At 38.6% G+C, this 27,953-nt stretch overlaps 1 protein-coding gene and 1 long non-coding RNA gene across 2 annotated transcripts in view; one reads left to right on the top strand and one right to left on the bottom strand.

Annotated features, from left to right (window-relative positions):
- The window catches only part of LOC306887521, a 121,046-nt gene that overhangs the window by 74,429 nt on the left and 18,664 nt on the right, over positions 1-27,953 (bottom strand). The window lies entirely within an intron of this gene.
- On the top strand, positions 25,270-27,225 carry LOC306887193 (uncharacterized protein). Its single transcript, XM_079444768.1, has 7 exons — positions 25,270-25,474; positions 25,652-25,776; positions 25,869-26,000; positions 26,120-26,144; positions 26,235-26,276; positions 26,366-26,492; positions 26,678-27,225. Exons 1-7 carry the CDS (start codon positions 25,402-25,404, stop codon positions 26,685-26,687), a joined length of 534 nt encoding a protein of 177 aa, XP_079300894.1. The 5' UTR covers positions 25,270-25,401; the 3' UTR covers positions 26,688-27,225.

Below are 27,953 nucleotides of genomic sequence, written 5' to 3'. Positions count from 1 at the left end.
CGTAGTTAACCCATCTGTGCCCCACATGTCATTGCTGGCTGGGGTATTATAGGGATGCACCCGGTATCGGGCCCGGTACTGAGCTCCTGTACTCGTACTCGTACTCTTAAAATGCCCCGATACCAAACGCCGATACACAGCATGTAATAGGCTAAGTGCCATTCAGACAAAGAAATACAGACAACAGAACAACAGACTGCAGAATGGAGTTATTAGAGATTAAGGATGTCTACGAAGTATATGCATGCAATGAAATTAATGTTAAACATTCAGTATTGACGCTTGTATGGCTGATGTGAGCTAGCTGATGGGCTAAGTAAAGCACGCTGAGTGGATTGAACGCGCTGCGGCACAGATGCGCGAGCTTGTTGAGTGAATATCCCTTTCTCACAGACATCACTGGATAGTTTGTAGTGCGGTCGGATATGTCAAAAACAAGTAAGTAAAACAATACTCGAGTTACTTAATGGTAGGGAGGGAGGGAGAGAGAGAGAGCGTGCGCGCACTTCTGTTGTGTGGTCTTTATTGATGTTCGCTTAAAACTAAATCATAAATATAAGACAATTTATAGGGGTATTCACTATAAACCATCATTTATTTTCAACCTTAAGTGTACACGACATTCTGGCGAAAGTGAAACTAACAGCCTATGCGCTATATGTGCATTTGTCCCTCTCATTCTGCACCAGTACAAATACGTGCGCGCGTTGCGCAACCCGGTCTCATCCCAAGTCGTCACATATTGACGCTTTGGTTTTGGCGTCGCTTTACCCAACCCCTGCCCCTAAACCTACCATCTGTGAAGAAAACGCAAGATATAGGAGGCAGATGCAAGTACTGGCATAATTTATTTAAAAATGATTAATATACGCTAAGTGTTTCCTATTTAAAAAAATTACCTTCCCTTCACGTCGAAAAGTGACGCGAAAGGGGTACCTTGAGCGTCAAAAAGCGACGCAAAAATCAAGCGTCAATATGTGACGAGTTGGGATGAGACTGTGTTACGTTGCGCGTGTTTTGCTTGCTTCATGAGTGATTATGCATTATATGAGTGGCTTTGGAATATAAATTGCAGCACGTTTCAGATGAAAAAAGTAACTTTTATTTCTGAAAATATCACAGTTAGGAGATTTATAAGAGTGGTTCCCTGCATTATTACAGCAAAACGCGTAATTACAGTACTGAGCCGCTGCAATGGAGCAGCTCTAATGCTATTAAATTAAAGATGATGTACCATAGAGCAAAAAAAATGAACAGTGAAAGTAACAAAAACTTTTATAAGATATTATACAGTCAAATCAAAATAAACACACCTGCAGCAACTAATTAAGGTCTTCAGTATCGTTTGAAAATTAAAGGCAGGTGTGTTTGATTGGAGTTGGAGCTGAACTTTGCAGGACAGTCGATCGCCAGGAGCAGGATTGGGCACCCCTGATGTATAGGTTATATGTACTGGTACTTCTGAATGGGTTGAGGCTGGGATTTAGTGCATTTGAAGTGAAATTGTCAAGTCTTTTGTCCCTGTGTTCTGTGTTTTTAATAATCCAACTCCTGGAAATTAAACACCAATGAATAGCATGAGCTTACAATGAAGGATATGTGAATGTTTATAACATTTTAATACAAAATATAAAAAAAAATACTAGCTCTATATATATATATATTCTGGTTCATTCAGAGACTTCAGCAAAGGGAAATAGAATTACTGTAGTCTCATATTTGCTGACATTAGTTTACATTTTAACAACACACAAGTATTATTATCACTCTTGATCACCTGATTGGCCTTTACTCTTGTAAATAAAGGTACCAGGAAGAATCAAAAAATGTTTTTTCCCAGCTGTTTTTTCCATAATGCAGCAGAACACAGTCATATACAGAAATATTACACCTGTTTTATGACTCAGAACCACACTTTCTTTGAACTGTGAACATTATCAGCCACACCATACAATGGACAGGCCTGGATTTTGCTTGATTTGAGTCACAAGAACAGCAGTTGCTGTTAGCAGATATAAATAGACAAGTGATTCTGTGCTAGGCAACATTAGTTTTTTGCATCCAATAACATCTAACAAAACATCTCCTAAATGACCCTATTTTTTTTTTCCAGAGGTCTTTATGGTCGAACGGTCCATTGTCCGGTTTGAATAGGTCCAATGATAATAACTTACTGTACAACCGCAGCTGCGCGGAGGTGTTAATGTCATGTGAAGGCATCTCCACAACATTATGAAAAATGCCACTGTATTTGAAGGATACAACTGGAAGTAAACGGTAAGATTTGCACGTTTCATTTTTAAAATTCGTCAGTGACGCGCCGAGTCAGACAATTGTATTTACACCGCAATAAATATAGGCCTATCTGTTTCCACTAAAATAGCTAGTGTAAAAGAATAAGATCAACTTTATTCTTTATAACTAAAAAAAAATATTCTAAAATATTTATTTGATAACTATTTTAAAAAGTTTTGTTTTTAATGAATATTTTGATATATTTAATCTAAAACATAACAAGGATAGTGGATGACTTTTGGCAAAAAATAATAATAATAAAAATCAAATAATAATAATAATAATAATGTTTGGCACACATGGCATTTATGGTCCGTGTCTCATTTTCTTAATGTCTTGGACCTTTGACGGTGTTAAACATGGTGTCACGTGGATGGGAATATGCATGGAAATGATATGCAAAGCAATAATATTGTGAAATATTCTTATTTAAAATAACTGCTTTCTATTTTAATATATTTTAAAATGTATTATTATTATTAATTTTATTATTATTAATTGTATTATTGTTGTTGTTGTTGTTGAAAACAGTCGAGTAGATTTTTTCAGGTTTCTTTAAGGAATAGAAAGTTTGAAATAGAAATGTTTTTGTAACATTATAAATGTCTTTATAATTACTTTTGATTTAAATCATCCTTGCTAAATAAAAGTATTCATTTCTATAATACCCCCCCTCCCAAAAAAAACAAATAAATAATTATACTGACTCCAAGCTTTAAAAAAAACTTATTTCAGATAAATGCTAATCTTTTGATCTTTGTATTCATTAAAAGAATCCTGTAAAAATATACTCAACTGTTTTAAATATTTATAATAATAATGATATATTTTTTTATGATATATTTTTTATGTAAAAAAAATGTTTCTTGAGCAGCAAATCAGCATATTGGAATGATTTCTGAAGGATCATGTGACACTGAAGACTGGAGGAATGATGCTGACAATTTAGCTTTGCATCACAGGAATAAATTACATTTTAAAATATGTTAAAATAAAGCAGTTATTTTAAATAGTAAACATATTTCACAATATTACTGCTTTTGCTGCATTTTGGATCAAATAGATGTAGGCTTGGTGAGCAGAAGATAATTCTTTAAAAACATTAAAACTCTTATTGTTCAAAAACCTTTGACTAATGTACACTTTATTTTTTCTCATTTTTTTTCTAAACTAAACTATACAGGGAACCCTATTGTTAAGGTTAAAGTAACAATTGGTTTGTATACAAGTTCATATTAGACCATTTTGATAGTGACGTTATATCTATTAATTTTTTATTAATTATATATATATATATATATATATATATATATATATAATTTTTTTTTTTTTTTTAAGAGCAATTATGAGTAAATATTTAAATGTAATTTTTGCAAAATTCTCTCTATTTTTCTCAAGTTTATGGACATGGGTGGATTTTCTGTTGTTATGTGACAATGTTTTCTAGCTGCTGTCTTTCCGCGGTTGAAATAACTATACATATAGTTACATAACTATACATTCAGTAAGTTGTAGTGTATCGTTCAACATGGATCGAATGTTCATTCAGTGTTTACTTCATGCTAATAAGAATGCCCTCCAGCATCGCTGAATTTAAAAGCGGAAGCATCCGTCAGGACAGCCACTATAAACAGCCCCAAAACTGTTTTTATCGTTTGAAATTCTTAATAAAACTAACAGAATTTGAATGCTGAGATTTTGTTTCATGTTATTATAAGTGACCTGTTCTGTCTTGTCCATCAGCTCGTTGTCTATGTACTCTCTGCTCTGAGATGTTTTTCACTGTGGCGCGAGAGCGTGTGCGTGAGAGGCTGGAAATGGACGAGACGAAGCGCAATGCACCAAACGCGTCACATCCTTGAGTTCGAGGCTAAAATAAACGCTGATTTCAGTACGATTAAACAAAGAAAATTAAATCGTAGCATATTCATTTTTGGGGTGGTACCCGGGGTGGCCGATCCGATGTCTGACTCCGCCTGAGTGGGTGTTACTTTGTAGCAGGAGACAGGAGCTTTCCTTTAGTCCGCTCACTCAACCTCTGCCTGCCAGTAAAAGCACAACGGTTTCATCATGCAGATCGCTCTGTTGTTTGCTGTTTTGCTCCCGTGTCTTTCTTTTAATGAGGGAAAGTCCCTTGAAGGTAAAACTTTGCATTTTAATTCCACTGGCAACGATAATGCATTATATCTAGTATGATGATATGCACTGATAAGTGCCGCTAAACAAGGAAAACATGCATAGGCCTATTTGATGAGCAATTTTTGACCGGATTTATAAAATTTCTCACATGACGTACCTTTTTCGTGTGTTAAAAGGTATTTATTTAAAAATATAGGCCTACTTACATTCAGAGAAAAAAATAGGCTATAGCCTAAACCTTAATCTGAGCAGGGGTTTTATTGTGACCGAACCTGTCGATTCATTCAAGCCTAAGCAAAACCAGTAGCAATGCTGGAAATAGAGATTTGAATAATGTATGGAATGTCGCTGCACAGGTGAAACGTGTGTTGGGATTCGGAGACAAGATTCATCCTATGACTTTGACCTGCCTGACGCTGTGGCCGTGAACATACAAAACCCTGCGTGTGATGCAGAATGGACCATTGATGTAAGTAGGCTATCAAAACTTGTCCTCCTCTGACAGGCCATTCTGCAATTTACTTTTTACTGTTATTTTTTATCTTAAATGTAATTAATAAATAATAATAATCTAAACGAAATGCTAGGTGACCACTTATTGTACAAATTATTGCTTTTTTAATGAAATTTTTCGCCAAAATGATATAGCAACAAAAACCTACAGTGCTAAACTAATCTTAATTGCTAAATACTTTCACAAATTCTCATCAATAGGAGGTAATATATCAAATGCACAAACTATAGCGCGGGGTTAGTTGTAATTTCCACACATGCTGCTAGCTTAACCAAATGTACGGTATTTAGCATACTAGTTGCCTGTCAAGACTATATACAGAAAAAAGTGGCCAAAATGCAAAAATCTTTTGAAGATATTGTTGAATGTTTATTATACCATATCAGAAGTACAATTCTGGCTGGAGTAAATTTTTCATCTCGGTTTCAGTGTTCATTTAAAATGAGACAAAACTGCTGCTTTTTTTCATCTCAAATCTATTATTTACCAATTTAGATAGTTCTTTAATGCTTCGCTAACTAGCAGAAACTAACCAGTTTTAAATGCCAGTTGTGCAGATGTTACTGTTAGTATTATGCTATTCTATGACATTAGCGATGTAATTTATTTTAATGAGAAACCACAGTCAATGTTGAATGTTTAGAAATAATTCGCCCTTTTCAAGAAATGTAAAGCATTTGTCTCGTTTATGTGTCTCGTGCTCTGTGAGAGCTGTATGAGATGTGTTTAGCTGTGTCTTGCGATCAGGGCCGCAATGTGTTCATTGTCAAACTCCAAAATTAGATAGGCCTAATCTTTAATTCTTAAAAAAACGCCATTATTTTATTTGAATAAGCTAATCAATTTTATTGACAAAATATTTTAGTTTGTCTTGTGTGTGTGTGTGTGTGTGTGTGTGGGTGTGTGTGTTCTTTTGTTTTGATTCAGCCATTATCGGCCTTTATACTGGCAATAAAACGTTTACCAAGCCACATCGCTTGAATCCCAGTACACATTTACCCAACTATTATCAAAAGTATTTCTAAATAAATACAACAAAACATTTGCTTGCGACCTTATACATGAAGTATTATGACTAAATGCATTATGAAGAAGAATTGGACCTGCATGTTCTGGTGCATTGAGTCTGTCCTCGCTGCAGCCTGTAGCACGATGACGTACTGGATCAGATACAAAAGGTATATGTTTTGATGGGGCTGTCATTAAAACTAGTATTAAATGTAAATTAAACTGTAATTACGAGATATATAGGTGTGTTTCACAGGCTTACACAAATAATAGTATACTATGATTTTAAATCAGTATAGTGCAGGCTATTGAAACTTTTTGTAGTTTTGAATGAACGAGTTTATTTTTTATTAGTTTGCTTCGTTTTGGAAATACAAATCTACTAATTACAATTGTGTTTGTTCTTTATGAAAAAATGGGTTGTCTTGTTTGTTTGTTTGTTTTCCATAATAGTCTTATTCTGTCAATAATTCGTTCATGAATCAAATATTATTTTTCGTTCTCACTCTCTGTATAGGCTTACGTGACAGAGTATAAAAGTTATAGGCCTACTAAAATATGCGTACATCTTATTTTATATCGTATAAAAATAAAAAGAAGAAAAACAATCCTTTCAGTCGGGGTTCCGTCAGCCAATAGACCGGTTATCCCGGGTTTTTACAGTCTATGTCCTACAAATAAATACACACGCGGTCGGGGACAAGGTAACAAAGATGACTATTTCTATTTTTTGTGTGTTATTCATATGCAAGTTAAATCCCTGGAGATAGATCTAATGGCTAAAGACATCATTCCGTTAAGACCGCTCTCTCTCTCTCTCTCTCTCTCTTTTTTTCTTTTGAGTGTTTTGTATCAGACGATGTGTGAAAAGCAACTAATAAAACATTTATTTTACCTGACTGAGGCGTTATTAGCGAGGTAAAGTCTTAATATAAATTTAATGTTTTTTAAAAAATTATTATTAGCCTATTGAACATGTTTGTAATAGCTCTATAAACCAAATGGATCGGCATTAATTTGTTTGTTTGTTTAACTTTATTGTCTGTACAGATTTCCTGAACAGAAATTCATCTTTGACCTGCCAAATGCATCATAATACTATACATTCACATATCACATAATAAAACACACAGAAGAGAAAAAATAATAAATAAAAAATTGAATATCCCCTATGAAATTTAAATAAACATGACGGATACCATCAAAAAGATATTTAGCTAACTCTGTCAGAGTGATCTTTATAATTAGCTATTTACAATGCAACATCTGCATGTGAACAGTTTATTTGCAAAAACAGATAGGCTAAGTACTGTATATTTTTAATAATTAATAATAATTCTCAGAAATCATGTTTCTTCATTGTGTATTCCAATTAATCTCAATCAAACTGCAGTTGGGTTATTTTGACTAGGTTGACTACATAATTAACAACAAAACACAATAAAAACATAACATAATAAAAAACATGATTTTTGACATTTTAAAAAACGGAGGTATCTGCAAATAAACTCTTCATATCATGTTACAGCACTGATGTGGGCATCCTGGCGATAACATATAGGCTATGAAATGGAAAAACAAAAAAACTTTGAAGTCGCCAGTAAAGACAAAAGCATTGTGGATGAATTTAGACATTAAAGTTTTAACATATAATGTAGCTTAATGTAGGTCATCGCCTATTGTAATGTAGATCAAAAACCCTTAATTGCTACAAGACTTCACTTAGACTAAGTCGCTTTGGATAAAAGCGTCTGCAAAAGGATTAAATGTAAATAAAAATATGAATTTATTCGAGACCTATACAGCTCATGCGCATAACACATACACTATGTATTGGATCTGATCCAGTACGTCATGGTGCTACAGGCTGCAGCAAGGACCTCTTGGGTGCATTAGCGCTAACATTAGCATCATGCTACATAAGACAATTTATGAGATTAATAGTACACTTTTACTCAAAACTCACTTTAAATTTCATTTAAAATTTAATTTAAATTTAAATTTTCTGCGTTTTTCTGATTCTATGTCTGATACTATTTGTAACTGATTGTGACCAATTGTTTTGCCTTGTTGCACCAGAGACAGTCAAAGGAAGCAAAATAGGAGCAGGTGTTCAATGTTTGAAAGCATGTTTGCAATTCTCCTCTAGCAAATCTACACCGCAATCCTGGATGGATATTCAACATACTTTTCTCATCCCTTCAAGAAATTAACTCCTTATGGAATCAGTGCATCTTACTGTCCAGCTTCAGTCAGATTCCATGTCTCTTGCCCCGTAAGTTCAGAAACAATTATTCATCTGCTCAAAATAGATTTACTGCTTTTTATTTTAAAGATTGTATTTATTTAAAAAAAAAAATGTAATTTTTTTGGTTCTCTTGTAGAAATACACAAAGAAGCTCAATTGTTCTTGTGAGTTTTTTTCTCTGTTTTCACTTTGCATCTCTTTGCTAATTGTTCTCCACATTAAGAGAAACTATACAACAATATTAAAATAAAACAACAATGTTGTATCTCTTACTTCAGGTACCAATGCCACAGACAGCATTTCCATTATTAGTACAATTCTGCCATCTAGAGGTAAACATTTAGCCTATTATTTATTTAACATTTATATTTGAATCATGTTAATAAATCCTTTTGCTTTCGCAACACTTTAAAAATTACTTGGATAAAAAATAAAAACGTTGATCAAATTCAGTCCAGCATACACAGCACACGTAACCTAGGTTTTTTTTTAGAAATGTAACTTTATTTTGGTAAGAAATTTCAGGAAATGGTGGCAGGGATATAGTACTGCATCTATGGTGACAGAACAGGGAGCCTCCTTAAATCCATGTACTCACTTTTTGTAATATAATTCCATTTACAGAAACCTCCTCCACCATGAAAACTGGTTTATTAAAGAGACAACACTGTAAGTAAAATCTTAATAAATCACCAAATTTGCAGCGATGCAAGCAATGAATTTTCACTAGTTTACTGTCTCTTTAGAAACTTAACTAAGCATTACCAACTTAGGGAAAAGTTAGGATGATTATCATTTTAGCATCAAAGTATGCCTTCATGACAAGTTTAATGCAAATTGCATGCACATTTCTTAGCAGACTTCACTGTTTTAATATGGTTGCAGTTCAGAAACTCTATAAAAAATACAAAGAATTTCAGCAGTAAATATTCATATCTTGTTGAAGTTATGAAGCCACAAAACAAAAAATAATGCAAGATCTCTCAAGTTGCTGCAGCTTGGGTGTCATTACTCCATGTTCCTGTTTTGCAAATTTATAAACAGCCATTCCCAAATCCAATAATCACATTGAATAACTCACACACACACACTTCAGTGGTTGAGGAAGCTAGACTAGAGTTCTGAAGATGGGGGAGGGAAAAAAGTACTGCAAGTGATGTTGTAATGGAGTTTACTGAAAGAAAAGAAAGTGCATTTAAAGAGAGAACACTATAATAAAATGTGTAAAACATGACTTGATGGACAGGCAAATCATGAATCATTATTAGTTCTTTACTATCATCTCTATAATCAATTAATTATTATAATTTATTATTATTATTATTATTATTGTTTTGTCATGTGACCATTAGAATCTTGTCATTATCAACAATGTATGCATTTTGTTCTGAAAACAGCCTTTTCATGAAGTCTTTATATTAAAGCAAGTAACACCTGTGTGTTGTTTGTTGTATAAATTGATATTTTGGTGAAATGTTCTTCTCTGCAGACTGCACCATTGCTGTTGCTACCACTTTTATCCCTGTACTTGTCATTTTGGCATACTTTATCTGCAGGACAAACAGGTATTTAACATGCATTTTGCAATAATGCCATATGCATAATCACTAAAAAACTATTTACAGCTACAAGATGTTTATTAGCCATTTAACACATTAAACCCTTATTTTCTAGCACTGCAAAATGTGCTCTTATCAGAGAAAATCTGACTTGTTCAGTAAAAGTAATCTAGCTTCTTCTTGCCCAAAAACCAGCAGTAGCCTACTTGACGTGGAGTCACAACAACACATTATAGTATGATGTATATTGTATTATATTATATTTTGAAGGCTAAAATACATGTTTTACCTTTTTTATTTCTCCCCAGAATGGCAGATGGCGCATAATTTACAGTACTTCACTGTCTTCCGTTTGTTACATTTTGTGTTTTACACAGAGTGGAGTATTACTACTAGAGGTCACGGTCTACAACATTTTTAATCATTTCATATGGTGCTTGTGTTCATCTGTTATTTTTTCCCTTGTAGTCTTATTTATGTGTGTGTGTGTGTCTGTGTGTGTGTTAATATGCTAGATAATTAACATTTTAGTCACACTGAGACAGTCACAACTAACTAGTTGGTTTACTTGAGTGTTGTTGTTCTATGCTGTTATTTTTGGATGAGGAGCAAGTCATTTCCTGTGGTGTGTGTGTGTTTTGGATTATTCTGAAACTGCAATTAAACTTTGCGAATGGCTATTACTCAAGTCTCTAAATCTGTCGAGTCACAAGCAAGTGAAAACTGTAATGCCAACACTTGGATTTGTGAAGGTGTGTGTGTTTGTGTGTGTGTGTGCATGTTTATGTGGTTTATGAGGACACAAATTTGTATAATGACATGGGTATGACAGAGGTATTACAATATGAAGATGGTTTATGAGGACACTGCCTATATGTCCCTGTAATTCAAAAGGCTTAAAAGCATACTAAATGCTGTTTTTTTGAAAATCTAAAAATGCAGAAAGTCTCCTGTGAGGGCTAAGTTTAGGTGTAGGGTTGGTGTAGGGCAATAGCACACACAGTTTGTTCAGTATAAAAACCATTACGCCTATGGAGAGTCTCCATAAACCACAAAAACCAACATGTGTGTGTGTGTGTGTACAAGTTTTTTCAAGATTCAAGAACATTTCTTTGAATTGACGATAACATGATAACGCGACTGTATGTGCAAAAAAGCTGACAAATCCGCTGTTGGGTTCCCTGCTGAAAAAAACAGCTTATGCTGGTTAGGTAGGTTTTGAAGCTTGGATGCTGGACCGGCATCCATGCTTGTTGCATGTTTGAAGAGAAAGTTTTAGAATGGTTACTAGAAACTAGCAAAGAAATATAGCGCTAATAAATGATCACTTACTGGTGGGCAACATGCCATCTTTTTCGGTTTGTTAACTGATAGATTGAATGATGACTACTTTGTAACAAGTCACCAAAGTCACCACTACAAGACAACAGCAAGACACTAAATGGGGTAAATAATGTAATTACTTTATCATCTCATCATTTAGGGCAGGGATGGTAAACTCAGGTCCTGGAGGGCCACAGCCCTGCAGACTTTGGCTTCAACCCTAATTCTTTTTTTTTTTCTTTTTTTTCAACTGCTTACACACATTTTCAAAACTTTGCCTCTTTTTTTTCAAAACTTTACACACAAATCCAAGAACTGCACACAAAAAATACCTCACATCACTTGCAAAATAAAGCACTGCATTCAAAATATCACAAACACATCTCAAAAGCAAACATTCATATTACGTTGCAAACACCTTTGCCATAATATTTTTGGATATATCATATACACACTGTATTTCAAAACCTAAATCTCTTCTTTCATAACCTCTATGTACATTTCTGTACTAGATTGAAAGTAATTGGCAGAGAGATGTTGGAAAATTCACAGTAAACACGAAAGCAAGATCGAAACCAGATTGAACTTTTTTCATGAAAGCATTTGTGTTTGTGAATAAAATATGAATGAAAAGAAATAAATAAACCATGTGTAGTTGTGTAGATGTGTATTCATAGGCATATTCTAAAGCCTTGAGTGGTTGGTGTTAAGTAAAGCCCGAGACACACTGCACGAATCAGAAATTACCACGGTTGTTTCACGATGCCAGTCTTTCATCTGGGACAGCCGAAAATCGTGCAGTGTGTCTTGGGCTTAAAGCAATGAGTGTTTTCACATGTGAGGAGTTAGTGTGAGACACTGATGGATTAGTGTAGCATTTTGATTGGTTGTATTTGAAAAATCAAGATAATTCCTGTTCAAAAGCCAAGAATTAGTGTATGGTTTTGCAGATTTGGTGGGTGGTTCTGGTGTTTGTCAGGTTTCAGAAATTATGTGACAAGTAAAGATTTTGTGTGTAAAAAGGTTTTGTGTGTTGAAAACTGTAAACACACCTGATCCTGCTACTCAAGTCCTTCAGGCTTATTTGAAAACTACATGGTTTGTGTGTTGTGTGATCTTTGCTTGGCATCACAATCATGATGGCCAACTAAACAAAGTTGGTCAAGCCAGTGTTGGAGGTTGAAGTCTTGGTAGTGCTGTCTTATGCAAACTTTTCGAAGATAAGATTGTCTACCTCCAGCCTGTTACGTGTATGTGTCTTCTCAGTTTCCTGTTTGCCCTTATTTGTTTTTTTCCGGTTCTTCTCGTTAGTTTATTTGTCTAATCATCATTTAGTTCACCTGTGTTTATTAATCATCTTGTTTACTCCTTTGTTTCCGTTTCTTTATAAGCATTCAGTTTCGTTGTAGTCTTTGTCCAGTCTTAATGTAATGTAAAATATTGTAATGTATTTTTGTTTGAATCCCTGTTTGCGCATGACTCCTTAAAATTAAATCTCTTTACTTGAAATTCTGCCTCTGTCATCCTCTGAAGAGACGTTACGTTACACAGCCATTAAGTTATCTAATATGTAAAAGAGATGACAGATGAGGTAGACTAATTGACATAAATTAACTTGAATAGTAGTCTTTAATATTCTGTCCACCCAATAACAAGTACTCAAAACAAAGGATTTGATGTTTTATTGCCCTCATGCCTGCACTGATTACAATAGCATATTGCAGGTGATATCTGTGCTACAACTTCACTTTCTTAAGAAAAGATTCAACTGCTTATGCTATAGTGCTAATTTGTATCAAGCTGGTAAAATGGTGAGAGTGTGCAAATTAAGTATTATTTTCACATTTTCTTTAGCTAAAATGGGAATTTTAGGCCACCAAACTAGTAGCCTATATTTTGATTCTGAAAACAGAATGGAAAGCACAGGCATTTTTATTTTAAAATGTTCATGGCCAAAATGTGTTGCAGTTATTTTAGCCTAGCAAATGTGAAATAATTAGAACGTGATACAAGGCAATCGTTATCGTTCGGTGTTTGACTTTCGAAGCAATGTGCCACACATTCTGTGTGGCATTGCAAATGACACAATTGAACCGAAAATGCTGGTACAATATACAAAATCTGACTAGGTATATATTTAGCAATAAACTATATGTCCCTGTCAGGTGCAACATTTTAAGTCCAAAAATGGTACATTTAAAAAAATGGAAGAAAAAGAAAGGTTAGCGCTTTTGGCACTTTCTGTAAAAACATCCTAAAATTACTTGCAACTCGCTTGTAGATACAGAAGCATACATTACTTAATCTCATTTTTAAGAAATGCATTTCTCTATATTGAAAACGAATAGGTAAGAGAGTCATACAGGACTGGAACAACATGAGGATGGTTAAATGCATAATATCAATGTTTTTTTTCCTGAAATATAGCAGACTAGTACTGATACAAATCTTCAAACACCTAAAATTTGTCACAACAGTAATACAGATAAATGTTACTGCGCTACAGAAGAATGCTGGGAATTTCAGCTATGCGATTTCAGCTCATCTCAGAAGCTGCAGTTTACCAAATTAACATTATGATTAAAAACTCTCCAACTATGCAGCCAGTCATGTGCCAGTGAAATTACCTCAGCTTTTCACCTCAGAAAAGGACAAGAAAGTGTGACCTGCAATAACCCCCGTGGTCTGTTCATCTGACAGTACTTGAGCCAATCATATGCCAGAACAACGATCACACCACTTTTTACATTTTTCAACAGGAAATGGTGGGTGTTGTCAGTGTTATTAGCTCTGCTGCCTTGCCACCGCATGCCCGTTCTTTCCCCTGTTTGATGCAAGTGACAGGGTCACCTTCACCATTTTGCGGAGTCATCCGTCATTTTCATACACCCTGCCTCCCTCTTCACAAAGGCCCTACTTATGGGTAATTTAATGGCTCCAGAGAAGTGTTGGCTAATTCCCACATAGCTCGTAAATCTCGAGACATACAGTTTCTTTAGAAGTAATTCACATGCAAGCGACTAGTCTCCGCTATCCTGTTTCCACCGTAACTGCGATGGTTGTTGTGCCTCATCTGAAGGATACTCCTTTTTATGGGGTCGGATTAAGGCTTCATCAAAAGGTCACTGCTTCCTCATACTAGGACTTTTGGACCCATACAAGTCAGGGAATGAGCACCCTCTGCCAGACTAAAACTCTTTCCAGCAGCAAGCTAGTTTTTAAGACATTGCACAGGTTGATGCAGAGCTGTAGCAATCGTTCATTCACACATATATTTTATGGTTAATTCAGAGACTTGTAAAAGGGAATAGGGAATAACTATAGCACCATGTTTTCTAATAATAGTTTACTTTTTAACAACATAAGTAGCCTAATTATCACCTGAATGGCCTTCACTGTTATAAATAAAGGATATTTTGAGATATCACATAAAAGGCGCTGAATGGATGCATTTAAAATAACGTGCACAAAAATCATATTTGATCAATTGAGATGGATATATTTTCAAATACAATGATGAATACATTTGCATAAACCCTCGATGTGGAACAAAAACCTAATGTGACTTTCCCTCAACAGATCGTGTGATTGGATAACTGGACTCATTGGAATCATTATACTGTAACATTTTTAATGAACTGTTACAACTATTCCCACCCAAGCAGCCATAACATAGCATGTGGTTTTGAAGTTAGCATGAATACAACACATCAAATGTACAGCTACTTTAGGTTATGTAGGCTAGTCTAATAGTGCCATCTACAAAACATGCAAGGCAAAAAAAAAAAAAAATCACATGCCAATTCTCCTGTGAGCACAAAAAGAGAATTGAATTGTATGAACCTAATGACATCAACACAGTAGTCAAACTGGCAGTCCTACATCTAACCCATTATTGCAACACTAAAGAGAGCGTGTCACGGTTCACTTACCCACGGTCTCACCTCGTCCCGTGGTTTGTCATGTGCGTGCGTGTTGTACGTGCAGGGGCGTGGCCGAGCCGTCATCCACTCACTCCCTTCAGCTGTGTCTCATCACTGAGCCAGCTGTAGCCCATTTCCTCTACCATAAATACCTCTCTCTCATTCCTCTCCTCTGCCAGATTGTTCTTGATGTCTACCCACGTACAGTGTTCCAGTCTTCTCGTCGTCATCTCGTCATCTGGTGTCCCGTCTGGTGTTCGTGGATCGGAGTTCGTGTTGGTGTCGTCGTGTCCTCGTCTCGTGTCTGGAGTTCCCCTGTCGTCGTTGGGTCTGTCTTCACCTCCACTCCACCGTGTAGCCCATCCAGTTCCTGTGTCACTCCAGTACCACAGTCCTGTCGGTGTCTCACTTCATTTCATCAATAAACCCTGTCATTTCACTTGCATCTTGTTTCCTCTTCCCTTCAGCCGATCATGACAGAACAATCTGGCCATGCTATGGAAGCAGCGAGTGGTTCATCCTCAGCCCTGGAAGACTTCATCGCCCAGAGCATCGACAGGATGAACAATCAGGAAGCGAGCCTGAGTAACACGGGTCGTGCTATTCAGGCTCTTGTGACACAGGTATCCGAGCTCACCCAACAGTTTCAACAGTTACGAGCTACCACTGCGCCACCCACGCCGCCTACTCCTCCCACGCCATCGGAACCCCTCTCCCAGTTGGAGCCACGCCTACCTATCCCGGAAGCGTACGGCGGGGAACCCAACTACTGCAGGGCGTTCCTAACAAGGTGTTCGATGCACTTCGCCCTCCAGCCCCGGACCTTCAGCGGGGAGCAAAGTAAGGTGGCGTTTGCTCTCACCCTGCTCACTGGGAGAGCGGCACTTTGGGGAACGGCGGTGTGGGAAAATCAAGACCCATGCTGTACCTCGTTCCAAGCGCTTTCAGAGGAAATGAGGCGGGTATTCGACCGCGCCGCCGCCGGAAGGGAGGCGGCCAGAATGCTCGCTGATCTCCGTCAGGGTGCGAGGTCAGTCGCTGACTATTCTATCGAGTTCCGCACCCTGGCGGCGGAGTGTCGCTGGAACGAGGAGGCGCAGTGGGACATGTTCCTGCATGGGTTGGCTGACCGCGTCCACAGGGAGATCTACGTCCTGGACCTCCCCACCACACTCGACAAACTCATCGAACTAGCCATCCGGGTGGACGCACGGCTCTCTAGAGCGGAGGCTCGCATCCTGGCCAGTCGAGTCCCTGGTGGGTTTGAGAGTCGCCGCACCAACGACGGGGACGCGGCCAGTCCCGACTACGATCTCGAACCCATGCAGGTGGGGCGGGCTCGGCTCTCCCGGGAGGAGAAGGACAGACGGAGATCCCTTGGTCTTTGCCTATACTGCGGAGGGGCGGGACATCTTCGAGATAGATGTCCGGTAAAAGACCAAGCCCGACGGTAAGCATGAGGCTACTGTCGGGCGGGATCTCCGCCAAAAAGACCTCATCAACATCTTCTACCCTCCTTCCGGTGAGACTGAGATGGGCTACTAACTCTCACTACAGTCAAGCCCTGCTGGACTCGGGAGCCGAGGGTAATTTTTTGGACTCATCATTAGCCAAGAGACTCAACATTCCCACCAAACCCCTCACTCACAAGATTTCTGTTTACGCCCTCAACGGCCAAGAGCTTCCCACCATTGGCCTTATCACTGAACCCATCACACTCATCACGTCAGGCAATCATTCTGAAACCATCCCCTTCCTTATCATGGACTCACCCCTAGCACCCGTCGTGCTCGGCCACCCCTGGCTCATTTCCCATAACCCTAAAATTGACTGGCATCACAGAACTATCACCGCTTGGAGCAATCAGTGTCATAAGTCCTGTCTTGTGTCTGCTTGTCCGTCTGTCTCTGTTTCTATGTTTCAGGAGGAGGCAGTGGATCTGTCAAACGTGCCCGCGGAGTACCAGGACCTGAGGGAGGTATTCAGTAAGTCTCGAGCAGCTTCTCTTCCTCCGCATCGTCCCTACGACTGTGCTATAGATTTACTGCCAGGTACGTCTCCGCCTAAGGGCAAATTATATTCGCTTTCTGTTCCAGAAAGGGAGGCTATGGAGAAATATATTTCTGATTCTCTAGCTTCTGGGTTCATCCGCCCTTCCTCTTCTCCAGCGGGGGCGGGGTTCTTTTTTGTGGGGAAGAAGGACGGATCCCTGCGTCCTTGCATCGACTACCGAGGGTTGAACAACATCACGGTAAAGAATACTTATCCTTTGCCGTTGATGTCTTCAGCCTTCGAGAGGTTGCAGGGAGCGGCTATCTTCACGAAATTGGATTTACGTAACGCTTATCATTTGGTCCGCATCAGGGAGGGGGATGAATGGAAGACTGCTTTTAACACCCCTAGGGGGCACTTTGAATATTTGGTCATGCCCTTCGGGCTGTCCAACTCCCCAGCGGTCTTCCAGGCACTCGTCAATGATGTGCTGCGAGATATGGTCGATCAATTCATATATGTTTACCTGGATGACATATTGATTTTTTCTTCATCTCTCCAGGAGCATGTGCAGCACGTCCGACGAGTGCTTCAGAGGTTGCTAGAGAATGGGCTTTTTGTCAAGGCGGAGAAATGCGCGTTTCATGCACAGTCTGTTCCATTTTTGGGATATATCGTGTCGTCCGGGGCGGTGCGCATGGATCCTGACAAAGTCAAGGCTGTGGTGGATTGGCCAAGCCCAGATTCCCGTAAGGCCCTACAGAGGTTTCTGGGTTTCGCCAACTTCTACCGGCGCTTTATTCGCAATTTCAGCCAACTAGCCGCGCCTCTGACTGCCTTGACCTCCCCCAGAACCACGTTCAGGTGGTCTAACGCAGCCGAGCTTGCGTTTACTAAACTCAAGAGCCGCTTTGTTTCGGCTCCCATCCTCATAGCCCCTGATTCCTCACGTCAGTTTGTGGTGGAGGTCGATGCGTCAGAGGTGGGGGTAGGTGCAGTTCTTTCCCAGCGCTCTTCCACGGACGGCAGGATGCATCCCTGCGCGTTTTTATCCCATCGTTTATCGCCAGCCGAACGCAATTATGACATTGGTAACAGAGAGTTGTTGGCCGTCAAGCTAGCGCTGGAGGAATGGCGTCACTGGTTGGAAGGGTCAGGGGTACCTTTCATCGTCTGGACCGATCATAAGAACCTAGAATATATCAGAACTGCTAAAAGATTGAATTCCAGGCAGGCGCGGTGGGCACTTTTTTTCGGTCGTTTTGATTTTTCTCTATCGTACCGCCCGGGTTCCAAGAACATCAAACCCGATTCTTTATCTCGTATTTTTGACAATTCCGAACGCCCGTCAACTCCCGAGTGCATTTTACCCGAGACGCTTTTCGTCTCCGCTCTGACATGGGAGGTCGAATCGAGGGTCAAGACGGCTCTAGAAGGGGTAATGCCTCCGCCCGGTTGCCCACCGAATCGATTATTTGTGCCGGAGGAATTAAGGTCTGACGTTATCCAGTGGGGCCATTGTTCCAACGTGGCTTGCCATCCAGGAGTCAATCGCACCGGGTTTTTGGTCAAGCAACGATTCTGGTGGCCGCGCATGGCTCGCGACATTCACAGTTTTGTTTTGGCTTGCTCGGTTTGTGCCACTGGTAAGACTTCCAATCGGCCCCCAGATGGGTTACTCCAACCGCTGCCTGTGCCTTCGAGACCCTGGTCCCACATCGCGCTAGATTTTGTCACCGCCCTCCCGCCCTCTCAGGGCAACACGGTTGTTTTGACCGTGGTGGACCGATTCTCGAAGGCAGCACATTTCATTCCCTTGCCCAAATTACCTTCAGCCAAGGAGACAGCGGTAACTGTCGTAGACCACGTCTTTCGCTTACATGGCCTCCCGGTAGACGTGGTCTCCGACAGGGGTCCCCAGTTTGTGTCTAAGTTTTGGCAAGAGTTCTGTAGATTACTGGGAGCGACTGTCAGTCTGTCCTCTGGGTTTCATCCCCAGAGCAATGGCCAGACCGAGAGAGCCAACCAAGATTTGGAGAGAGTGTTGCGATGTCTGGTCTCCAAGAATCCTTCCTCTTGGAGCCAGCAGCTTTCTATGGTGGAGTACGCCCACAATGCATTACCAGTGTCATCCACGGGCCTGTCTCCGTTTGAATGTAGTTTAGGGTACCAGCCACCTATTTTTCCTAGTCTGGAATCCGTAGTCGCGGTCCCCTCTGCTCACGCCTTTGTCCAGAGGTGTCACCGCACTTGGACCAGAGCCCGTGAGACTCTACTCCAAGTGGGGGCGCGCACCAAGGCCAAGGCCGATCGCCACCGGTCGAAGCCTCCCGTTTACGTCGTTGGTCAAAAAGTGTGGCTTTCTACTAAGAACATTCCTCTCCGCTCCGTCTCTAATAAGCTCGCGCCCAAATTCATTGGCCCGTTCACTGTCACCAAGATCATTAGTCCGGTGGCAGTCCGCCTCAACCTTCCTCCAGTGTACAGGAGGATTCATCCCGTCTTTCATGTGTCCAAAGTTAAACCCGTTTTTCATTCCCCTATTAACCCGCCTGCTCCGGTTCCCCCCCCGCCGCGACTCGTAGACGGGGAACCCACATATTCGGTAAACCGCATACTGGACTCTAGGCGGAGGGGACGCGGATTCCAGTACTTGGTGGACTGGGAGGGTTACGGTCCGGAGGAGAGAAGTTGGGTACCTGCGAGAGACATACTGGATCACTCTCTGATCGATGACTATAATCGACAGGTAGGAGCACCTGGGAACGCCAGGAGGCGTTCTTAGGGGAGGGGTACTGTCACGGTTCACTTACCCACGGTCTCACCTCGTCCCGTGGTTTGTCATGTGCGTGCGTGTTGTACGTGCAGGGGCGTGGCCGAGCCGTCATCCACTCACTCCCTTCAGCTGTGTCTCATCACTGAGCCAGCTGTAGCCCATTTCCTCTACCATAAATACCTCTCTCTCATTCCTCTCCTCTGCCAGATTGTTCTTGATGTCTACCCACGTACAGTGTTCCAGTCTTCTCGTCGTCATCTCGTCATCTGGTGTCCCGTCTGGTGTTCGTGGATCGGAGTTCGTGTTGGTGTCGTCGTGTCCTCGTCTCGTGTCTGGAGTTCCCCTGTCGTCGTTGGGTCTGTCTTCACCTCCACTCCACCGTGTAGCCCATCCAGTTCCTGTGTCACTCCAGTACCACAGTCCTGTCGGTGTCTCACTTCATTTCATCAATAAACCCTGTCATTTCACTTGCATCTTGTTTCCTCTTCCCTTCAGCCGATCATGACAGAGCGGTTTTAACGGCACAGTCCAACTCTGTTTAGCGCCAACTCTAATTAAACAAACCTGAACCAACTATGCAAAGTATTTGGGATTACCGGAAACTTTCAGGCAAATATATTTCGTCAGACTGAAGCTGAACTCCTTGGTACACTTGGCCTCCAGAAACAGGATGGGACACCCTTCGTTTAATGCCTTCCATAGCAAATAAAAAAAATTCCCTAAATGTCCCTGCCCTGCCTTCAAGAGGTCTAATCCATGTAATCTTTCTGCAGCGTTACAGAGTACAACAAAACAATTATGAATGTTGTGTGTCTGCTGTTGTCGAGGTATAGCAGGATACAAATATGTCCATAAAAGGGCTTTATCCTTGTCTTGTTTTGTTACCTTCTCCCAGCCAGTGCAAGGTACTTTCCAACTTGCTTTTAAACACACACATGACCAAAAAACACTTTTATGAAAGTATATAAGTTAGATCTTTTCATTGTTCATGACTCGACTCTCTCAAGAATGTGTGCACAGCAATTGCAGGAAGCCAGTGAATCCTTTTGTGAGTTTAGCTGTAACCCTAACTTAAAACACTCGAACCAGCTAATCAAGGTCTTACTAGGCATGCTAGAAACCTCCATACAGGTGTGTTAAGGCAAATTGGAGCCAAATTCTGCAGGACACCGGCCCTCCAGGAACGAGTTTGGAGACCCCTGTTATAAAGGTTTAAATATGTAAACGTTTTTTTTCCAGGGTTTTTTTTTTTTCCGGCTTTTGTTAACCCACTGGAGTTTTATGGATTACTTTTATGATGGATGGATGTCCATTTTGGAGTTTCAAAATCTTTTCCTGCCATTACAAAGCTGGGAAGAACCGGTATTTTAAACATAACTCTGATTGTGTTCATCTGAAATAAGAAAGGCATATACACCTAGGATGGTTCGAGGGTGAGTAAATTATGGGATAATTCATTTTTGAGTGAACCTTTCCTTTAAGGTAATGCGATTTAATCAGCAATCAAACAATTCATTCATGCATTTTTGATGCCAGGCTGGGGTTATAGTCAAGTCAAGTAAAGTACTTTCTCTTGTGACAACCTCGAGGTGCATTAAAAATAAAATAAAACAGTACAAATAGTTAACAATACATATACAAAAAAACAGTTATTAAGATTTTTTAAAAATTAATAATAAATAACTAGATAGTTATCATAGCGATACAATAATGGGTTACACTTTACTTGAAGGGGTGTGCATAAGACTGACATGACACCTTCATAATCATGACATGACACCTTCATAATCATGACATGACACCTGTCAATTTGAAGGTTTTTTATGCATGTTTATGACAACTGTCATTAAGTGTCATTCGCTCAGTTATGTCATTTTTAATGCAAAGATGATATTGTTTGAGATGTCTTTGTTATGGGCTAGGGTTAGGGGTACGGGTAGGAGTAGGGGTAGGTTAGGGTTAGGTCAAATAATGTCATCTTTGCATTAAAAATAACATAACTGAGCGAATGACAGTTAATGACAGTTGTCATAAACATGCATAAAACCTCCTTCATATTCATGACATGTGCCATATCTTGATTATGAAGGTGTCATGTCAGTCTTATGCACACCCCTTAAAGTAAAGTGTTACCCAATAATTATTCAAATATAGAAAAGGATGAAATTATCTTAAAACATTTAAAATCACATGGAGTATGGCAAGATGCCAGATACAGTGTTTATACAAAAGTGACCAAATAGCCAACACTGTTATAATAGCAACATTATTGAACTTCTTATTGAACAGTAAGTCACACATTGCCATCATAGATTATTTTACACAATCAGGCAGAGAGATACCAGAGTTCATCAAAATGATTGCTGTTGGAAAAAAACTGTTTTTGAGTTCTATTTGTGTGTACCCAGATAGATTGGAATCGCCTTCCAGATGGGAGAAGCTGGAACAAACTGTGGTTAGGGTGAGTAATGTCCTTAATTATACTCATCAGAATCTCTGTCAGTTTAGGAATGCCATATTATTTCAGTATTCAGGCACATAAGGTTCAAGGCTAAGAGGTTAAGGATTACAATAAGGTTAGAAATGAAGAATCATAATATAATATTTTGTGAGACATTACTTAAATGAAAGCTGCTGTGTTTTCATATTTATCAGAACAGGCAGGCCATTTTCCACAACAAATGTACTCTCACCAAAAAAGGAAGAATGAATCCAGTCAAGCAGGAGGAGTCTTCTGATATGTGATGATATGTGTGATTGTTTGCTTTACTGTCAACCCCGCTCTCTGTCACACCCAGCCCCTATCCAACAAATTGACAGTACTGTTACGCAGGTGAGACAGGGAGTTACTTTACCTCTGAAATGTAACAAGTCTAAAATGCTTTAGCTACAACCTATACCCCATTACCTGGGTGAGTGGTAATACTACAGAATACATGGACATCAGTTTAGTTTTTGCACATGCATTTATGCAGATATACTTATTACAACAACTAACATTAACCTCTTCCTCAAAATCTGACTATTGCGTTTTAAGAAGGTAAAATATTTAAGGAAAATTAGATAAAAATTATTTAAAAAAACAACAACTGAAAGTTGAAGAAATATGTAGACTTCATGTATATGTACATGTGAACTTCTTTAACATACATTTTGAGGACCAAATGACCATTACACCCATCAGTCATTATTACTATGATTTAATACAAGTTACTTTCTGTCAAATGCCAGCTTATACATTTATTTCAGTCTGGATATATTCTATCTGGATATACCTCTGAATTGTTTTGTCTTTTAAATCTTTTATACAGTTGCTTTTGTTGTTGTTGTTGTTTTACACTTAAAGCTTCTACTGTCGCTTCAGGAGGATGGCGGTGATCATATGATGAAGTGGTTGAACTGGTCTTGTAAATCTTGGTTCAACCATATATGGTCACAAAATGAAACATCTGCATCCAGTTGAAACTGCTATCTGGAGGTGATCCATTGCTTTTCTTCGAAGTGGATGAATGCAAAACAAGTTTTATGTATCATATTCTTCATTTCTTCCACTGTATATTGTAATGGTGCTCTTTGAAATGGTAAAAGGGTCTAAACCATCTGACACCAATTTATAACATATCATTGACAAATTATCAGAATGTGCAATATTGTGTTCACCCCTGTTTGTGATCTCTTTTTTTTCTCTTTTTTTTTGTGAATTATCTTACAACTTTCATATGAAGGCCGCCTATGGCTATATAGAATACTCATTTTAATGGAATATTGAAATGAACTAAATTAAGGGGGAAAAATGGAAAGTGCAAGTGTATATTGATTTTTTTGCATTTCTTTTTGTTAAAGTGTAAACCCATGAAAAACTTCACAATTAAGTTATGTTTGCAAATTTCATTACATAATCTATGATATTCAATATCAATCAATTAAAAATACTATGCCGTATTTACACCTGGTTGTAACAGAACTGTTTGTTTAGTTTCCTTTTTGTCCTTATTTGGTTCCTCCTGTTTTAGTTTGTGTCCTAGTTTTGTTAATTAATGATCGTCATCACCTGTGTTTAATTAATTACCTTGTTTCCTCGTTTGTTCCAGCCCCTTTATAAGTCCTCAGTTCTGCCTTTGTGTTTGTCTGATCTTAAGTTAACATATTGTCGTAAGTGTGTTGAAGCTATTTGATTAAAGATTCCTTTTTGTTTATTCTATCGTCGTGCGCCTTTTCCCTACAACCACCGGACCGTTACACTGGTATTAAGGATGCATTTTGGTCAATCGGGTCACAAATAGACGAGGGAGACAAATTCCCATTCTGTCCACCTCTGCCATGATTTCTTTTGAGGGGAGGGTCTATGGGCCAGTGTATGTGGGCTTTTTCTGAACTTTCAATCTAATATTTTGAAATAAGTTCTTGAAATTTAAATATGATCTGAACGCGGTGTGTGTTGTTGTTTTTCAAAGCTACTTTTAAAACATTTACTGCATGGATAAAAAAATCTGATATTGGTCAAAATTGAGCTGAGGGAGGAAAATATTAGTCACCTATAATTTGCCAGCAAATCCTTTAAATTTCACCGGTATTCAGAACAGAATAAGAAAAAATTAGTCTCTATGACTTTTTTTAGTTTCCATTACAGGTAAATCACCAGTTTGCTAAGTTTCCCATGGTTATTAAACAGCAAGCACAAACTATAGTAGTAACACTACAAACTATGTAGTGTTGTACAGGCATGGCTGTTATTTTTTGGTGTGCTTATTTTTGTTCCTGGAGTTTCCGGTTTGTTTCCTGTTCCTTGTGTTATATGCTTAGTTTCTAAGCTGTTTAGTGTTTTCCTTTTGTTTGCTAATAAATAATCTTCACCCGCACATGGTACACATACTACCTTCCTTCATCTTCAAGTATGCATCACGTTACATTTAGACGAAATTAGAATTTGCTGCCTCGGCATTGCAACTACATTCTTCTCAGAAGCCCCCACTTATGTTTGCTAGGGTGCTCTGAATGGTTGCTTGGTTGTGGCCAGGCAGAAGATTCTAAAGATGCTCCTGACTGATTGAACTGAATAAAAATTTTACCCTCAAGTCTCTAGAGATAGTATTACATTGATACCTCATCAGTGTTATGAGGCAAAGTTTTGGGAGAGGCAGCAATGAAAGTCCTTTTGCTGAGCTGATGTGTGTTTAGTATTGATGGAAGATGGTAGGCTTTCTGAAGAGGGAAGATAAACAGGATATAACATACTTCGAATTTCTTTTTTTATCCATTTTCGAAATTGATAAAAACGTGTGATTTTATTGTCTTTAAAATTGAGATTTGTGTAGCATACGGTGAAACTGCAGTTGTTACAGGAAAGATTATCCATTAAGTCACGATTTTGTTCGTAGATAAATTGTTTTAGTGGCTTTATGCAAGAAATATTCCAGAGATGTCGCGTTGTGGAAATCCCTAGCTGTTCAGCTTCAACGTGCATGTCAGTTTCGAGGTGTTCACTGTCGGGCAGCTCCAGCAGGTTGCTAGGCGCGTGCAGACGCCTTAAATTCCGCCGGTCTTCCGGGTGTCTTTTAGTCCATGTGAGAAGCTAGAGCGCTCGGATACGCAGCCGTTACAGCGATACATCGCTGGCCAGCGTTATGGCAAGACTAGCAGCATTTCTTCTTCTTCTTGCGACCTGTGCGTATGTGAGATCTAGCATGTTTTCTCACGGTAAGAGTTTTTCCATTAATCTTAAAAAGACTTATAAAGCACTTATTTTATTACCGACTATAGAACTCCGTTAAGCCTACTAAATTATCCAGTAGGCTATGTAGTGACTATTAAAATATAAAGAGTAAGAAAATACAGATAAAGTGTCATCGTTACTTTGCGTTTTGTCTTTGCCAGAATGTTCTGCAGAAAAGGAAATACCCTGCGAGAGTCTGAGCACCTCTGCGGGCTACACGTACCCTCTGCCGCAGAACATGAAAGACTTGAGTACAAAGCATTGCGAACATGGATGGTATTTTCCGGTGGGCGAGTTTCAGGATTTCATTCTTAAAATATCATTTTTTTTTTAAGTATAATGTTTTAGTAATTTCTCCGTTTTCTGTTCTATGTATAGAATGGAACATTTCTTGTCGATTCAGCTATGGGTGGCAGTAAAAGTAAGTTAGAAATTGTAGTTGATGTAACACCTGAGAACCTGACTGTCAACACCTGCCAGAACCTGGAATGGCAACTTCACTGTGTCAAGGTAGAAGTTTTGAATATGTCTGTGCATGTACACCTCAGTAAACAAGCATGTGTGGCTCCTAATGCACTGTGCTTAGATGGACAGAAGTTCTAACCATGTATTTTTTCTTTCTGTTACAGTATAACTGTATGATCACTTATACAGGTAAGCATCATGAAGCATCCATCATACATTCTCTAGAAACCAGTGTACTTTCAGTGTATAAAGTCTGATTTTGTGTGTATTTGTCTGAAGTTACAGATTTGAACACAAACATGCACAAACAGGATGGTAATGGTAAATGAAATTGTCTAGCCTTTAATAGGCCTAGTCTAAATTTCATCTGTGATTTTGCTTCTTTTTATATTTTTACCTTTATGTTTCAGTGGGTTTCCCTAACTGGGCGATTGCTGTGATTGGGATTGGAATTGTGGCTGTAATTGGAACCATTTTTGCATCTGTTTGGTATTATCTAAAATCTGGAAATAGGTGGATTTACAACGTTATGTATAGGTAAGATTACTGTTGCCATTTTATCTGATAAGAAGAAATATTTGCATAAGGACCATTACATTTCTGTCTTTAAAATTTGAGTAGATTGCATTATATTTTTTTTCTTGGTCATATACAAAAGCTATCTGTTTCAAAGAAAGTTTGATTTTGCAATGCTTTTTATTTTATTTTATTTTATACCACAGGAGAAATTAAATATCTGGTGTTTAGGATCCGAAACAATCTGCCTGTTCTGCACCCCAGGTTGCTCCAGAGAGATTGCCCCTGTAATTTCTTTCCACTCGTTAATTTTTCTTTAGTTGCCTTTGTAAATGTTTTTTTGTTTTCTCACAAACGTAGCATAACGGATTACATTCCATAAAAATAACTAAGTAATGCAGTTAGTTATTTTTTTATGAAGTAATATTATATTGTAATGCATAAGTTTTAAAAGTAACTTTCCCCAACACTAGCTTTTGTGTTAATGAGATGAACTTAAAGCATTTTGTAGAGAACTATGTAAAATATGTAATTTCTGTCATCAGTTGTAAGAATTTCACTTTATTTTTTCTACATCATTATTTTCACATTGTATTATATTTTTGTTTATCTTTTGTCTTTGCTATCTAGTTGTCTTGTTAAAGGTATCTCCTCTAATAAAATCTATTGTGAAGTTAAGTTTTACATTTAAAACAATAATGCATACCTTATAAAGTATTGAGAAGAAATGAAGAAATTAAAAATGTCTTAAACCAACCATTTACATCCATACATGTTTCTTCTGGCAGATTCAGTTATTTAAAATATATTTATGATCATTTACATAAAATAACTGCTGGGGGTAAAAATCTAAATGTTCTTATCCTGTTTGCTGTAATGGAGTTTGTGTTCTGGTTTCTCAAAGGGACGGAAGAACTGCCAGTTCAAAAATACTTTCAAAAATGAAAAAAAAAAAAATTGGTGTTTTGCCAAATTTAAACTCTTAAAATAAAATTATTATTGCCCTGGTTTAAGCCACGATCTGATTAATCCTTACCCCAATATAAAGGAGAAAATCAAGATGCATATATGGATTTTCCGGCAAACCCCATTCTCATTCCAATATTCCATCAAATCCTAAATTGCATATGCAACTTCACTTAACAAAAACAACAGTAATAAATAAATAAATGAACAACACATAACAAAGAGAGTAGCTCTGGTTCTGCAGCTTGCCACACCCTGATCACCTGGAAGACTACTGACTTTTTTGTCCAGACATCTTTAAAGGCTGCTTGCTAGCCAGGTCAAGTGATCCTAACACAAAATTTCCATGAAATTCTGATCCAAAGATATGATCCCACTGATCCCTCTTCAGTGTTATGAGCCAAAGTTATGGTGGAAATGGACAAAATATAAAGGGCAGCAACAGAAGTTCTGTACTTGATAATCCTCCCTTTACTGAGCTGATGTGTGCTGACTGCCAATAGCATCCTGCATCAT

Source organism: Barbus barbus, assembly GCF_936440315.1.
Source record: "Barbus barbus genome assembly, chromosome: 21".
In the NCBI taxonomy this organism is placed as follows: Eukaryota; Metazoa; Chordata; class Actinopteri; order Cypriniformes; family Cyprinidae; genus Barbus; species Barbus barbus.
The sequence above is the reverse complement of the archived record's forward strand: the minus strand, read 5'-3'. Positions and strand labels throughout refer to the sequence as shown.